Genomic DNA, 16,902 nt, shown 5'->3' with positions numbered 1-16,902 from the left:
CGCACACAGAAAAGGAGAAAATGTATTAAATAATCAATCAAATACATAAAATAGAGGTGGCCGTAATGATTTATTACAAATAAAACAACTAGAATGTGTGTGTGTGTGTTTAGAGAGCACATAGGCCCAACACACTCATAAATATCAGTCCCATAAACATGCCAGGTTTTTTCCTTATCAAGATCCATGAATAATGTTAAAAGTTGAAGTAACTCACATTTTTAAAGCAAGTGCTAAACAAATTTCAGAATCCACCCCCCTGATTTTGATCTGCACCATGATTTAATTGGTTCTTCCCTGGGTGACCTCATGCCTCATGTCTCCACAAAATGTCACGGAAAAACATTTGATTCATTTTTGCATATTCCTGCAAACAAGCAAACAAACTAGAAGTAGAACTCAGTAGAGCGCAGGCTCCAGCAAAAGCCCCACAGCCTCCTTAAATCAAATCAAGTCAAACCAAATTTCCCACTCACAGATATCAGTCCCCTTAAATATGCCGGATTGTTTCATCAAGATCCATGAATTATTCTTTCAGAGCCACACCAAAAGTTAATCCCTGACCCATTCTGCATCTTTCCACTAAGTTTTGTGGAAATCCCTGACGTTGGTTTTGTGTAATCTTGCTTTCAAACCAACAAACAGGCCGGGGGTGAAAACACAACCTCCTTGGGCGGAGATAATAACCAGACTATGAAAAAAACGAGTGGCATTGAAATGAAAATCAGAGAGACACGAATCAGCCACATCACAGTGAGATCGTTTTTCTTTCTTCTCACAGAAACAAGCAGACAGACCGAATTACTGTACAGACAGAAAGTCTTCATCATGACGGTCGGTTCTGAAAGTGACTTCAAAATGAAAATGACTTCAGTGATCACAGGGGGATTACAGTTATCCTATCCCTGCAATTTACTTGCAACCTAGTATTTAATCACCTAGAAACCAAGGTATAATTAGTATTTTCTTCACTCTAATTGGTCATAATGAAGTCGGCGCTGTGCAACACCTGCTAGAGGATGAAGGAGCTTCACTAGTTTCTCTCTCTCATTATAATAACACTGACAGGGCCGAGGCTTCTCCGGCACCACGAGCATCTCCACCATTACCACTGTGGCCGGCTCATCTCCTATTCCGCTTCACTCCTCTTCCCTGCGCTACCACCTCAGTTTCAAAGGTCTCCTTTCCTTCAGAAGACAGCGCAACCTGGCCTTCTCTCAGCCAATCACAAAGCTAATTGAGTCCACGGGGAAATTAGGGAATTCACCTTCCAGCCCCGTAAGGCTGGACACACATCAAACAAATACCAACACACATGACTGAAAGGAGGCAGTGAGCTCACACACACACACACTCTCAGACAGACACACCCACACACACACCTGCCCTTTTGAAAACACATCAAAGCAGCCCAGTGAAAGCAATGTGATGCTAAATGCCAGTTTCAATTTCAGAGCAAAGTGCATGTGATACTGTTGCCACCTGAGTGAAGGCATGCACGAAAAGAGCCTCCTCTTCTCTGCTCGCTTTTTTGCCCAAGAGGGCAGGGGAGCGTCTCCGTGAGAGATGTGGCGACAAAACCCCGGTCGAGATGTGTGGAGTGTGAAAACTCACACTCGGTGTAAAATTGAGATGTTTGGAAGCCCTGGCAACAGCCGCACACATCTAATGGAGCTGCTAAAAGCTTCAACAACACTGGGGCCTTCTGGAAGATTCCTGGGGTGTAGCAAAGCAAAAAAAAAAAAGAAACGGCCCTGGGTAAAGATGGAAGCCTCATCAACATTCCAGTCTTTGTTTGGTTTTCACCAGAGAGCCAGAGGCCTCCATTGGACGGGAGCTTGAGAGGCCTGGCCAGCTGAAAAATAACCTCCTCAAAATGTTGGGAGGAAAATCCATACTGGGCTATTGTTCAGTGAGAAACAAAAAATCATAAATGATAAGAGGAAAAAAAGGATCCTCGTGGACTTCTCTGAGGGTTTCAGCCCGAGCACAAGCAGAGAGTATTCCCCTGCGCGGGTGCGTTCGCTTCGAGCACCTTGTAAACCACAGCTAAACGGTGCACGCTGTCTATAAACATGATCATCTTCTCTGCCAAATAACACTATACAAACTCTCAATTCAGTGTCAAGTGTGCTTAAAACATCAAATTAAAGTCATATCTCTTCACGGCGCTGCCACGGCTGGATATAAATGTGCATCATGGATGATATATAAAACACTAACAGAGGGAGCTGAAAAGAGGCAATCAATCCCCGCAGAGCGAGGCAGCACGAGGGGGGGGGGGGGGGGGGGGGGGTGGCGGCGCAGCTCGGGTGTCAAACGGGTCCTGTGGCAGTGTAGCACCCTGTCACATCTGAGAGGAACACGGCCGTACTCATCGCACCAGAGACAGTCAAGGACAACGGTGTGGAGGACGCGTGGGAGACAGACACCGTGTGGTGAGCACCTCAGAGCTCACGTCTCCTCCCGGGCTCCTCGGTCCCCTTAAGAAACCACATTTCAATTCGTATGAAATCTAGACTTTTATTTGGATCTCCACATGGATCAGATCACATACCAGATGTTTTAAATCAAGATCCATGATTTCTATCTACGCCGGGAAATCAAGGAAACTGTTGTACAAACTCCCACAATGTTAAAGAAAGTGATACAAATCCCCAGATCCGCCACTGATTAGGATCCATACCAACATGTAATGGGTTGTTTCCTGACCCATGCAAGACCGCATCCTTTCACCAGGTTTTGTGGAAATCAGCCCAGTAGTTTTTGCATAATCCTGCTGACTAACAGACAAACAAATTGAAAACATAACGTCCTTACTAATGGTAACTAATGGCTTGTTTTTGGGTCAGATGGTTTGAATTTGGATAAATTCAAATATGTAAGCCCCTTTTCCACTGGTCTAAAAACCCACTAAGGCCCCGTCACCTGGTATTGGTGTGTGTTTTGTGTGATCCGATCACAAGTGGTCAGCTGAGTGTGTGTGTTCACACCTGGCATTAACATGTGGCCCCACAGGAGTCTTATGATCTGATCTCACCTCTCCGCTCTATACTAACAAACACATATATCATCTCTGTTCATGAAGACCAAGATATATTGTTTTTACCCAGTCTTACTACACAAGTGTGTCCGATTTCACTCTATGTGTGTGTGTGTGTGTTCGGTGTGTGTCAACCCTAACCCTAACCCTAACCCTAGCAGCTGACTTAGAACTGGTGCGGACCAGGGGAATCCGACTGTTTAATTAAAGGAGGGAGAGAGACGAGTCAGAGAGTCTGAATGAATCTCGTTCAGCTGCGCATTGAAGAAAGATTTGACCAATTTAAGGAAGGCATCGATCATTATGTGGTGATTAGTGTTTTGAGCCGGTGTTACAAACAAATCACAGAGAAGAGGAAAAATGTGTTTGATTCGTAGTGAAACTGCAGCGGGTCAGAGGACGTCAGCTGAGTCAGGGGTCCTTCAATGTGGCCAGGACAACATTCGTGTTCACACTGCTCAAAGAATGTGGACCCATGTGGCCCAGATCACATTCTGATAACTGATCTGAGCGCTTCACACCTGGACTGAGAGCTGTCCACTTGTGATTGAATCACAAACACCACATGTTGATACCCGGTGTGTACGGGGCCAAACCCTCTCTAACATCTGGCTTTTGTCTGCCACGGGGATGGATACGACTCCCAGGTCACATGACTCCGCAATAGAAACGGTCTTTGATCAGCTGTGATGGAAGGATGACACCCGGGGGAACACCCTAATTTGGCAAGACAGCAAGTTCAGAGAGCGCCTCGGTTTCTAGCAGGTTCCTGACGTTGGACTTGACGCACCGGGGAAAAAAGCGAAAGGCAAACTCTTCCACGAGCAATAGAAATGGAGCAAATTGCCAATTATACCAGGTTTACCCAGGTAAAAAAAAAGCGAGATGTTGATGAAGAGCAGCCCCTCCATGTTTTTACCCAAACTCCATGGCCCTTTGGATTTCTGGTCAGCATCACCATGACGACTGACCTCTCTGCCTCGTGCTTCTTTCCCCTCCGACTATAAACACCCTTCACTTTTCATAATCCATTAAGCGCACGTCTGTCAGCTAAGCGACACATCCGCTGGAAGACCTCCACTCTATACACAAACTCAAAGGTGGAAACCCTCACGATGCCTGACAGGAGGGAGGTCAAATCATTCTGCACACAACTTATGAGGGTGACCCCCCCAAAAATGTCAGTTCACTGCTCTTCAGTGCCAAACTTTCTTGAACTGACAGGACGCATTGTTCTCCGCACAGCAGGGAAGTCATCAGTCAGGTTGTAAATCTCGACATCCAAAACAGAAACTTCTCAGGGATCTAAAGCTGCATCTGGACCAAATGAACCTAGAACTTAGAGCCACAGGAACCGTTTCAAGTATCTGAAAGGTTCCTGCAGACGGTTGGTCACCTGTGTTTCCACTGAGATCTCAATACCAGGGGAAATTAGAACAAATTAGTCTGGGATTGAATTTAGAGCCTGGTTTCTGTTGTTGAAACACATTGAGTCCCTGTAAAGGTTCCTATAGATCCTGGGTTAAGTTCCTGTGGTTTAAACGCTGCTAATGAGACTGAGGTTTGCAGGAATTTTCTGGAACTCAGAGGAAAATGTGTTTTTCAATATAATCAGAACACAAACAAAGATTTTAACTGCACACACAAATTGCAGCCATTTGAGTTTATATTCATAGAGTGATGTTGCTACTTTAGAATAAATAAAAGTAAATCCCAACTGTGGATTACCAGCATCTTAATTTGAAAACATTGCTTTTTCACATCAACATTTGCATGATCAAACAAAAATATAGAAAACATGTTTAGCGAGTATCCACTACTTAAAGAGAAAATGATGTTGGCTACCTGCGAGTGTCAGTGACAGATCTCTTCACTGTCTTACAACAGCCTCTCACTGCTGCTATGATAAACTGGGCTGTATATATTCAAAGACTATGGATTATGCAGATGATCAGCAGCTGCGGAATACAGCGAGAATCCAGATTCATTAACATTGGAAGATTCAAATCCATATGAAAATCTCAGATGATAACATTCTACTTCTTCTTCTGTGGCTGCAGTTGAATTCCGGGCAGCCCGTGAACCAGTGAGCAACTCCTGTGTTATTTGTGTTGGTTGCTCACACCGAGCCATCACAGGGCACATGCTGCCTTCACACACTTGAATGAACCTCGTCCGTGGTGCGTTAACACACACATACACACGCTTAAAAAACACTACTGGAGAAGCGCTTTTGCGAACGGAGTCAGTCTGACGTGACTTCCACTTATTAAAAAAAGAAGAAAAAAAGAAAGCGCCGGATTAAGAGCAACGGTGAAAGAGAAGACAAATAGAGAGAGCTGGCGAGAAGTGAAAAAGTATGTGTGTGTGTAAATGAGAGCGAGACTTTCTCTCTCTTCTTGTATCAATGATAGTGTTATAATAGGTCCATTAAAATAGCCCTGGTTCCTTTACCACCACCTCTATATTTAACTGTCCGCCGTCCCGTGGGAGCGGGGAGGTATATGCTATCATATTACACTACGCTACATTACACACATTCATTATGTGCTGAGTAGACACCCCTGGCTCCCAGGAGCACCCATAAGTGGCCGTATTATTCTAAATCGCTGGTTTCACACCACAGGAGTGAGGATAGAGGAGGTGAGGGGAGGAAACGGGGAAGGTGAAGGGAGGTAGCGAGGGAAGAGCAGGTTTGCGATGCCAGTTCGGACGCACGGCGGCTGGATGCGCAACCTCCAAACCACAGCACTCTCCAGCGAGAAACCCAGCCGTGTTGTTTTGGTTTGGTTTCACCTCCTAACTGGTGAACTGTGGGAACGTGTGAATGATGTGTTTGTTGTTCTTTTGTTCGCCGCTTGTCTCTGCAGGAAAAAAAGAACTCCCCTCTCATTCATTCACTAATCATTTAACAGTTTTACAGCGATGGACTCAGAGAGGCCTCACTTTATAGAAACACAACAAACATCCTCCCCACACTGCCCTCTCCCTGATGGCCCTGCACGTGAGTGTGTGTGTGTGTGTGTGTGTGTGTGTGTGTGTGTATGCGCGCCTTCTCCCCATTACAGCCACACTAATTACACTCTCATTAATGTAATTAATATTCACTGATCCAGCTCCCACTAGTCACAACATCAAAACACTGCAGCGCAGACTGTTAAACACACGTGCACATGTACACATTGGCCACAGACGAATACACACAGGAGCCTAAAGTGCCCATATTCTGCTCATTTAAAGATTCATGACTTCAATTTGGGGGGAGGGGGTCTACTGGAATAGGTTTACATGCTGTAATGTTAAAAAAATATGCATAATTTTTCAAAAACACCACTGCAGATCTTCTTTTCACCACGTGTCTGAAGCGTTCCATTTGAGTTCTTCGCCTAATTCCCAAAAATTCCATCTTGTTTTGACGGGTCCATCGCTTTGAGCGTGTTGGAAATATGCCTGACACAGAGGAATCCTGATCAGCTGTACACACTGTCGTGGCCATGGTAACAACGATCCTGCTGATGCGTATCAATTCAAGTCCAACTTTTAAAACCTGATCTCTCTAAACAGATTCTCTGAATGTGAATATGCAGAATCTGTAGGTGAAGGACAAGAGTTAGGGGCCACAAGCCTTTTGACCAATCATGTTCGAGCAGGTTGTTTCCCTCAGGTAAACAGTCCTTGTGTTGAGCAAAAGAGGTCGAGGACACTGACAGAAATGCATAGGCTATTAGCGTTTTCATTTATCTGCATTCATATACGCAAAGCTGTTATTAGAAATTGGCCAAAATGTCATCTTGACCTTAAACACAACACAGTACCACTGTTTGTGTGGAGAAATGTTCAACTCTTGTGATAAAAGAAACGGACAGAAAACAGTGTTCAACGGACAGCAGGCAGTAGCTGATGGGCTCAGAGTTCGGGATGAATGAGCAAATAGATCTGAAACACTTTCAAGACTGGAGCTGGACATTACACGGAGATAAGCTTTTTTTGTGTTGCTTTCTTATATTGTATAAGTAACATTTTCATTTTGTAAATAGTTAAAACTGTGTGTAGGCGAGGATGTTGCATGGTGGTAGTGAAGCTTAGTAGAAAGAAGCCCAGGAATGCAAACAAGTCATTTCAGGAGCCGTGTTTGAGGAGATGAAAAACATGCAGAGAGATCAGGATCTGATTTACTAGGAGGTGTCACAATAACAAACATTTTTACGAGCTGGAACCTGGACGGATCTACACGTGATCCTCCAGTTTCAGGAGGTTAGAGGTTTTAAAAAAGGCTCCATTTGCCCAAACTTTGGACGATTTTCTTAATCCAAAAGGTCAACATTTTAACTCTTCGAATCCATATCAATTCAATTTGATGTTAACGGTTTCAACATGATTACAGCAGCACACAAGCACGTAAAGGGACCTTACCGCATGGCTCTCAGTGCAATTTTGTACGCCAGTTCAGCGTCATGAGGTAGGAGAGAGGTGAAGAGATAACGGGCGAAGGTGTGCATGGGAACGCTCTCTCTGTGGACGATCTCTCCGAGGCCAGAGTACGGACCAGCTGTTTGAAAAAAAAAAACAGCAAACAAAGACAAAAAACAAAAAAAAGGGAGAGGCTGGCTTTAGTGACGGAACAATCAAGTGGAAAAGTTTACAAAAAATCTGTCTCATAAATTCAATTAATTTATTGTATAAACAAAACAGACTATTAGCAACAGGTGCCATATTCTGAGCTGTGGTTTTTCCATTGTGTGCTGTGAGACTCATTTGGTTTGGAAGAGGCAAAACCATGCGGCATTAAAACAAACTGTGACGTCAAAAAAACATATGGTCGTGTGTGCAGACTTGGCCTCACGCTCGCTCCCTTCCCTCCCTCTCTTCCTGCACTTCCCCTCGTCTCTGGTGGGTTATTTTAAACCCCAACAGGCTCCGAAGCCGCAGACCACATCACACAGTGGCGCGGCTGCAGCCTCCTGGGGCCTGCGGAGGCCTCGGAGCCTGGTCTTCTATTAGTAAAGGAGCCAGAGGTGGGTGGTCGTGCCGGGACCGAGGCAGGGCTGGGGTTTGGGTGGGGACTGGAATGGAGGATTGACTGGCCCAGGCCCTCCAGGATGTGGCACCTCCCTCCTCCCCCTTCTCCCATTTCCATAACCAAGCCCCATTCTGCTGCAGCCCTGTAGATGTACACACTGTTGTGTGCACATGCATGTGTTTGCTGACACAATACCCCTGGTGTAACTGTGTAAAGAGCTCATTTTGGTCTGGCCCAGGGCAGCTCAGCCTCTGTTTGCACCACAAAATGAAAGGATAATAAATACTGAGACAGAGTCCAATGTGTTTTTTTTCCGATGTGAGGAGGTGTGTCTATGTATACGTGTGGCGACTGCGGAGATGCAGTGAATTAAAAGGAACAGTGAGCATGGAATAGAATCTCTCAGCGGCCTCACCCTCCAGCAGTAAGACGGCCTGTTTACGGAAGATTTTGACCAGGGTTTCGTCCAGTTCCACTTCTTGCAGCTTGGCCAATAGCTGCTCTTCGTTGCGACAGACCTTTTCTTGGGCGTACAGTCCGTCAGGCATCACCCGCTGCTGGCCCAAGCCAATCAGCGCCGTCTCCACTGCGAGAGCCACGTACGATTCACCGTCTCCCAGCAATCGCTGCACGGGCATTCGCTGGAGTTCTGCTCGACTTATAACACTGGAGCAGTCTGCAGAGAGGAGAGAGAAGATGATCCAACAACCATCCGAAATAAAGATCAACGCCTCAGGAGCAGCGCTCTGTTCACTCCTCTGCCTCCTGTGCTATTTCTGTGAGACGCGGAGGCACTGAGGGACCGAGTGGTAGCTAGTTTACCCATGTTACAATATGGGAAACGTCATATATCGATAAAAACAAATCATACAGTATGTGGTAAATATAAACAAATTTGACTTTGTTGTATGGAGGACTCTTGTTACGCTGCAGTACCTGAGAGGTCTAAGCAGGTGTTGGAGCCCTCCTCTCCTGCCCGTCCCGACTCCGTCAGGGTGCTGAACAGGGTACCGATGGGATCCAGGGGGTGCCCCACCCAGCCCTCCATGTTTGTTACGGAGGTGTGGCCTTTATGGAGGATCTCTGAGAAAGGAGAGGCCAGATATACATGCGGTTAAAAGACAGTGCTGAAAACACTCATGTATTTTTTGAATGAATATTTTGTAATTATTCAATAGCCTTCACAAATCAAAGCAGATTGAAAAATATTAGAAAATTAATCATATTAAAAAAAGGACTGAAAAATATGAAATGAAATTCTTACATGAAAAGAATGATGACCATGAATGACAAATAAAATGAATTTTTTTTTACAGCCACACAACATTTTTTCTCTTTGCTACTGACAACTTCACCTTCTCTTTTTTCTCTCAGCTTTTTCCTGATTCTGTGATGATAAAAAGTAATAATATACAAGTTTTGTATTTATAATAAGTGAACTTGTGAGGATGGTGTGCTTATGCTTGTTTTTCATATTCTGAAACCAAAAGGGAACCTATAATAATATTAATGAAATTAACCTTTCTTGTGCCGACGGAAGTGCTCCAGCTGCCTCTGCTGTTGCCGTCGTAACGTGTTCACCACGGCGATAGCCAATCGGAGGGCTTCTCTTGGGTAACCATGTGAACGCAGAGCATCCACTCTGGCACAGGCGGTTGGGACATGTTCTGAGGAAAAACGGAAAAGGTTAAACCACGACATTCTCCAACTGGGTACATTCTCCGTCCACCCGACGCTTCTATACACACAGACTCACCATGCCACAGGGGCCAGCCACGAGAGTCGAAGAGGGAACCCTCCTGGTTGTCATGGTAACAGTAGTTGGCATAGAGGTCACTGGCGATAATGTGCTGAAGGTGTCGGTCCTGCCAGTGCAGGTCACAGGCCTCGATGGCCCGAGTGAACACCGTCCTGTGGGGCCGCATCTCTGCAGCAGAAGAAGAAGGAAGGAGGATGATTTAATGCCCGATCATGTGGCGAGAAACAGGCAGGTAGGACCCTCATACATGGTCAATTAACAGCTTGTGTGTCCAATTACTTATATATCAAATTCAATCTGGAGCATTTGCATAATTAATGTAAATAGACAAAACCCTCAACCTTTAAGATTGACAGCCTGAACATGCGTCTGCACCACAGAAAATGTGACAGGATGATTAAACTGAACCAAAGCTTTCAGGATGAAAGTGCTCCATGGAAAAAACAACAAGCAACCTGTTGATGGTCTTGAGTAAATCAGAACAAAACTGATTATTGAGTTGAAGTGTCAGTATTGTGCACACTACAGGTGGAGGCTTCACCGCTGGTGCTTTCAGAAGCTACATGTGGAACCTCTCACCTTCACCGTTGCGAAGGAGACACATTATCAGAAAGTAAACACGTTATTGACAGACATACAAAACTTGTCAATCTCTGACCTTGGTTGCCATGGGCACCCTGAGGCAGTGAGTGGGTGAGGTTGGGCAGCTCGTTGCCATGGTTACCATCCTCCCAGGGGCAGACGTCCACGCTGTTCCATCTGCGCAGCTGGCGCAGCCACGATGACTTCTGCTCCGGTTTACAGTGGGGGTTCAGTACGATGCACATCCACAGGGCACCTGGACACACACATCAGTTACCTGCCCTACTTTATAATGTGCGACAATGATGTAAGCAATGAGTCATGCAATGCATGAGGGTGTGTTTTTCAAGGAGATTTAAAACATCCTAAAATACAGTTATCGTGCAAGATTGAAAGCTGGAGGCAGTTTTAAAAGATGTGCAACATCATAACATTGGTTATTTTTTTCCCTTTAGAGCACATTTTATGCTGCCGCCATCTTGCGCTGGAAGACAAAACTCTTTGAAAACAGAGAACTTAACTAGTCCCGAGGCAACGCTGACTGCACACACATCATTTTGGAGTAAATTGGAACAAACAGAATATGAAAAGTGGCTAGGTCTCCAGGGAGGAGAGCACATTCAGGGATTTTACTCTCAAGACTGCTGGAGATATGTACACTCCACAGCGCCTGTGTGTGTGTGTGTTTGTGTGTGTGCGAGAGAGAGATTGTGTTGTTCATCTGCATGTGTGTAAAGGTACCGGGTTTTGTGAGGAAGGACGAAGACAAGGACAGAGACGGTAGATGGAGAGAGAGAAAAGGAACACAAAAGGTGGCGAGAAAAAAGGAGAAGCAGAAAATGAAATGGGAGTGGAGATGATTTGGACAAGGAGACATGGGTGAGGAGAAGTGAATGAGGCATGGCTTTGTGTCTGGAGGAGATGAGTAGAGCTGCGGCTCAAAGAGGAGAAAGACAAAAGAGGGGCAGAGAAAGAGAGCGAGTGAGCGAGCGGCGCCGAGAGGCAGCATTCACCACACATCAGGGGGAGTGATAAGGACTTGGGAAGAAGGGTTTGAAGTGTGGACTTCAAAGAGACCGTGCACACACTTCCAAAAATACGTGGGACTGAAACAGATGAGATCACGGCGCTGTCCTCACAATGTGCAGAACAAGACCAAAGGGAGAAAACGAACATCATCATCAACAACAACAACAGCAGCAGCAGCAGTCAGCGGCGGCTGCGGCTACGGCAGCAATATCAACCAGGACATTACAGGGAAACAACAAAGACAGCAGGCAACACGACTGCTGTCCTGGTGACGGGCTTGTTGGTTTTTGTAAGGAAGTGTTGTGCTGTAGGTACAGTACGTCTGTCGAAAGAACTACACACATCAAAATCAAACGGCTGCGGTGGCGAGCAGGACTCTGTCACATCAACTAAATATATCATTTTAGGTGTTTGAAAACATTAGGGAGGTCATAATATTTTGGGGTTTTGATGAAGCGTGATGTGCGGCGTTAAACGGCTTCTAATTCACAAAGACACTCGACTGAGCTGCCAAACGTACATTCACAGAGAACGGGAAGAAACTGGGCTGTCAGCGATGAGTGTGCATGTGTGTGTGTATGTGTGTGTGTGAGCGTGTGAATGTGTGTGTGTGGGCTTTATGGAAACAAACGACAGAAAAAACAAACAGGAGAGAAACAATATGTGTGTGTGCCTTTGTGTCAGTGTCTGGGCTTCATCACACACCTTGCTAAATCTATCCGTGCCTGTTCACAGTTGTAGGACAATTGGCATGTGTGTGAGTGTGTGTGTGAGTGTGTGTGGTGTGTCTCCCCACTCACCAAGCTCATCCCAGAGCTGTCTGTACTTGTCGGTCATGGTGGTGCCCTGCTGTCTCCACAGTGCCAGCCGAGGGTCGGCCATGAACTGTTCTGTGATCAGTGTTAACATCCTCGCTCCGTTGGAGTCACGCATCTTCAGCATCTCCCTCACCTACAGGAGGAGACAGACGAGGGGACAGGGAGGATTTCGGTTACGCACAGGTCTGAGCGCACACAAACACATACACAGATGCACACTATAAACACAAACACACACAGGACACACGGGACACTACACTGGACTACCCAGAAAACAAATGACAGATGCACAAGCATGAAAAATAAGGTAATAAAGTGAGAGTCAACCGAATTCAAGCTTTCTTTATTTATCTTGTAAGGCCTCATCTTCCAGATTGTTGTGACTCTAGTTATTCATTAATGCGTGTATTACAAATGTTTTAAGATTACTGTACATTGGTTATTTTCCTCTTTTTTTTGTGTGTAAGCTGTGGCTCTATGAGGGCAGATGCTGTATACTGTTGAGCTTCCGGGTATAAATAAAGTTTGATTTAACTGAACTGAATGGAAAAAATGCCATACACGTCTCACACAGAGTGCAACATGCTTTATAAAAGGACAGGCTCATATCCTCTTACTACGGTTTTATCCATCTCGCAGCTTCTACACGTCACATGCAGGTCAAAGGTCATTTGTTATTTAGGGGTGGTTAACATTTAACTTCTATATTTGAAAGTGTAAGTGATAAAACTTTGCATACTGACAGTGTGAAACTGTGACTGCAAATGTTTGTTCAAACTAAATTCCTCCATTTCCCTCAGATGTGGTTTTGAGTCCTTTCTCCACTCGTCCTTGCTAATGGTTTTCTGTTTTTCCGACCATTCTATCTAGAATCAGGTCCTCTGACAAGTTTTGTGGTTAAAGAAATATTCTTTGAAAGTCATAAGATCACAAACAAATTTACCTCACTAAGTTAGTAGAGCTGCATTGCAACTGAATGCTTAATATATATATATTTATAATTAACATTTACTAGTTGTTTTATTTTAGAAATTAGATTTTTAACATAAGAGAGAAAATGTATTTATTATTCATATATAGAAAACCTGTGTGAAAAATAATTTGTAATTGCACTACTTTTTTCACGACCACGTTCTCCTTTTCTCGGCCCCTATTGGTTGATTTTCTGTCCTGTGCTTATCGCAAGGGGAACTCGTTTGCGTAAACATCGGTGGTCAGCATCTCTGCTTGCAGCAGGAAACACAACCACTCTTTGGTGTGTGTGTGTGATTGTGTGTGTGGGTGTGTGGGTGTTTGTGGGTGTGTGTGGGTTTGTGGGTACCGATTCTGTAAAATTTTGATATTTTCAGGAGAAAAGCAAAATAATTTAAAAGTGTGATTCCTAAATGTGCTACACACACTTCCAAACATGTGCACACAAAATGTTGTGTGTTTTCAGTCTCTCTGGCAACAGGACTGACAACATGTTTTCACACACACGCAGGACACACACACACAGGAAGATGTCCTGTACACTGTGCATGAATGCATATATCACAGCGTTTGTGAATTGTGGGTGTTTGAGTGTGAGAGTGCTTGTGCAAGTGTATATGTGGCTGCCAGTGTGTGTGGCTGCCAGTGTGTGTGTGTGTGTGTGTGTGTGTGTGTGTGTGTGTGTGTGTGTGTGTGTGTGTGTGTGTGTGTGTGTGTGTGTGTGTGTGTGTGTGTGTGTGTGTGTGTGTGTGTGTGTGTGTGTATGTGTGTGTGTGTGTGTGTGTGTATGTGTGTGTGTGTGTGTGTGTGTGCTGAAAGGGATATAACAGGCATCAAAGAGCATGAAGCAGAGAGACATTCTAAAAGCCGGGCAGGGTGGATGATAATGGCCCTCGCTCACAGTCTTTACATAGCATACAGTACATTAATGCTGGCCCTGCTCTGGCACTGTAATACCAGGCTGCAGAGAGCACCACACACCTCCCATGTAATCATTTAATCGTGGGCAGAGATGAGGAATATTGTGCAAGCTTTCCCTTCTTTCTATACCTCTTTGTCTCTCGTTATCTCAGAGCTTAGAGACAGCATTCTTTTAAATCACGTGCCAATATGTGCAAGTTGTTTTGTCTGGGATTGCTCTGAACAGAGTAGGCCTCTCCTCATAAGGGAATAGAATGTGTAGCCTACTACAGGACTTGAGATTTCTTTCTTTTTATAAGCACAGATACTATTATTCGTGTGTTCTTGCAGAGCGGCGAGCCAACCTAAAGGGAGAGAGAGAGAGGCAGACCTCGCGGCTGTGGCAGTCAGGGCTGGTATGTTTTGTATGCGTGTTGTTATGTTCTGAATGTGCATGAATGAATGTGGCTGGCTCTTGACCTTGCTGAAGAGCAGGTTGAGCTGCTTGCCGGAGCCGTGGTATCCTCCCTGGGAAAGGAAAAGCTTGACTTGCTCCTGAACCTGCTCCTCGTCCAGGTGCCAGCAGTTCTCATCGTCCACACTGGCTCCCGCTGTGGGGTCCGGGGCCCCTGCACACAAACAGACACATACAGATGTGTTACAGCAGGCCACTGTGTTCCCTTACCGTCACTGGTATGGAATAAAATATTTTTGTAAGATAATGTTTTTCCAGCAACCTATTGATCCTGTAATTGATTTCGATTCCATCTTTGAATGGGTCACTTTTCAAATACAGAGACTCACCGAGCTTTTATTCTCTCACCGGTGCTGCTCACTTTATTCTAAGCCACCACAATTCTAACCTTATTCTAACAGAAAAGACAAACCACTCCCTCTTAAAAAGCTGCCTTTAAAGAGAGAGACTGGTCTTGGACAATTTAACTCCTTTTCTGTATCTCTGAGGACATTCATGCACGTCCTCAGAAGATTATAGATGTAAGAACCGTTTCCTGAGGCGGAGCTGCAGCGTATGATTGCATGGAGTTCAGTCTTGATGAACTTTGACCTGTGATATTCGCATATGCTTGACCGGCCCCTAACACTTACTACAGACACATTCTATCATTAACTTGTATGATTCTAAGAAATAGCTTAAGCCTTTTATTTATAAGCATAAAGATATAGAGATTTTAGAAACACGCAGGAAAGCTTCTCACTCATTCGATCAGATCTCAATTTGTGTGTGTTTGTGGTCGTTTGTGTGTGTGGGTGAGCACACCTGAACTGATCAGATGAACAAATCCAGCTGATATATTTTAGTTAGCATTTCTCACGTTATTGATGAAAGGGTGAAACATCGATATCATGTTAAAACAACAACAACACGACCTGTCTCTCTTTTCCTCCCTCATGAGGTGCTTATTATTTCTGTCCTCAGAAGCTTCTATCTCTGTCTTTCCATTTGATTCCTCATTGTACGACTCAGTCTCTCGTGAACAAACACACATTGGTGCTTCTTTGCACCTTTTCCTGCCCCACGCAGCCATCGTGGGTTGTTTTACCTTCGGTCCGTAAGAAGGAGGGAAAGTATCGATAACAAGAGAAATGCTCCTTTCTTTATCTCCCCGCTCACCTCTTCTTCTCTGTCTCCGTGTCGTTCTCTCGTTCTCTGAGGTAAATAACGGGTCTATAGTGTTGATTACAGGCACACAGTCTCTCCTTTACTGTCTGGATCTCACTAATGAGTAACATTGATCCCGCCACACTTTCCCTCCATCACACAGTCGATACATGTATGCATGTAGCAGCAGGAAAACACACACAAACCCTGCATGGTCTTGTGGGTTTAATCATGCCCGTGATCTTCTTCACACACACACATACAGGTACACACACAGGTACCAACACACCACTAACACAAACACACATTTCCTCACCATGAACCTGGTTGATCTCCGAGTTCTGTGACAGAATCTCGTCGGCCAGTTTCTGTGCCGTGGGCAGCACCTCCGTGTGGTGGACCGAGATCAGGTACTGGACGAACTTCTGTAGCTGGTCTCTGCTCATCTGAAACAATGTCTCTGAGATAGGCAGGTGCAGTTTGACCTGCTCGGGCTTCCGTACTCTGTAAAGCGAAAGTGCCACTACATGGGCACAGTAGAAGATGTCTTTGTTGCCGCAGGTGCATGTTACGGCCGTGATCTTGCAGCGGTCAAAGCTGACGCTCACGCTGCACACGAGCTCCGGGGTAGAGGGTGTGGCGGGGTCCGTCACTGTGCCGCTCAGATGAAAACCTGAAAAAGATCCAGAAATAAAATAAGGGTTAATTTTCTTAAAGGAGGTGGGTATCAATAAGTTGATCAACAGAGACACACACTTAAAAAATCCCTGACTGCAGGTTTAAATAACTGCTAGTTGATGGGATAAATATCATGCCATATTCCACAACTGAAAAAAAACTTTTTAAGGTGGAAACTCAGTGTTTGAAAGCTTAAAATTGATTAAACATTGTTTGGTATCTTCAAATCTACAGCACACTGTTTTACAGTGATTCTCTAATAGGAGTTCCAAATTTGTCATTGTTTCCCAGTGTATCACTGGTGGTCTGAACACTAAGTGCATGTACTTTGTTCTACTCATTTAGACATGAATTAATCAAATTTAACCCCAACCTGAAAAAACTGAGTTAAGACAAGGTAGTTAAGATAAGATCATAGGTTTAACCAATCATTATTATTAAGCCCAGAGATAAGACCAGGCATCTCTCGTCTCCAGACAT

The 16,902-nt window shown here is 44.8% G+C and overlaps 1 protein-coding gene across 1 annotated transcript in view; it reads right to left on the bottom strand.

Annotated features, from left to right (window-relative positions):
• Positions 1-16,902, bottom strand: part of LOC133002462 (zinc finger SWIM domain-containing protein 6-like) — a 45,018-nt gene that overhangs the window by 3,004 nt on the left and 25,112 nt on the right. The window contains exons 2-10 of the mRNA XM_061072289.1: positions 16,061-16,417; positions 14,604-14,752; positions 12,234-12,384; positions 10,481-10,660; positions 9,820-9,990; positions 9,584-9,730; positions 9,000-9,146; positions 8,479-8,739; positions 7,457-7,592 (exon numbers count right to left, since the gene is read on the bottom strand). Coding sequence (XP_060928272.1) covers positions 7,457-7,592; positions 8,479-8,739; positions 9,000-9,146; positions 9,584-9,730; positions 9,820-9,990; positions 10,481-10,660; positions 12,234-12,384; positions 14,604-14,752; positions 16,061-16,417 — 1,699 coding nt within the window. The remainder of the gene's footprint in view (positions 1-7,456; positions 7,593-8,478; positions 8,740-8,999; positions 9,147-9,583; positions 9,731-9,819; positions 9,991-10,480; positions 10,661-12,233; positions 12,385-14,603; positions 14,753-16,060; positions 16,418-16,902) is intronic.

Source organism: Limanda limanda, chromosome 5 (genome assembly GCF_963576545.1).
Source record: "Limanda limanda chromosome 5, fLimLim1.1, whole genome shotgun sequence".
In the NCBI taxonomy this organism is placed as follows: Eukaryota; Metazoa; Chordata; class Actinopteri; order Pleuronectiformes; family Pleuronectidae; genus Limanda; species Limanda limanda.
The sequence above is the reverse complement of the archived record's forward strand: the minus strand, read 5'-3'. Positions and strand labels throughout refer to the sequence as shown.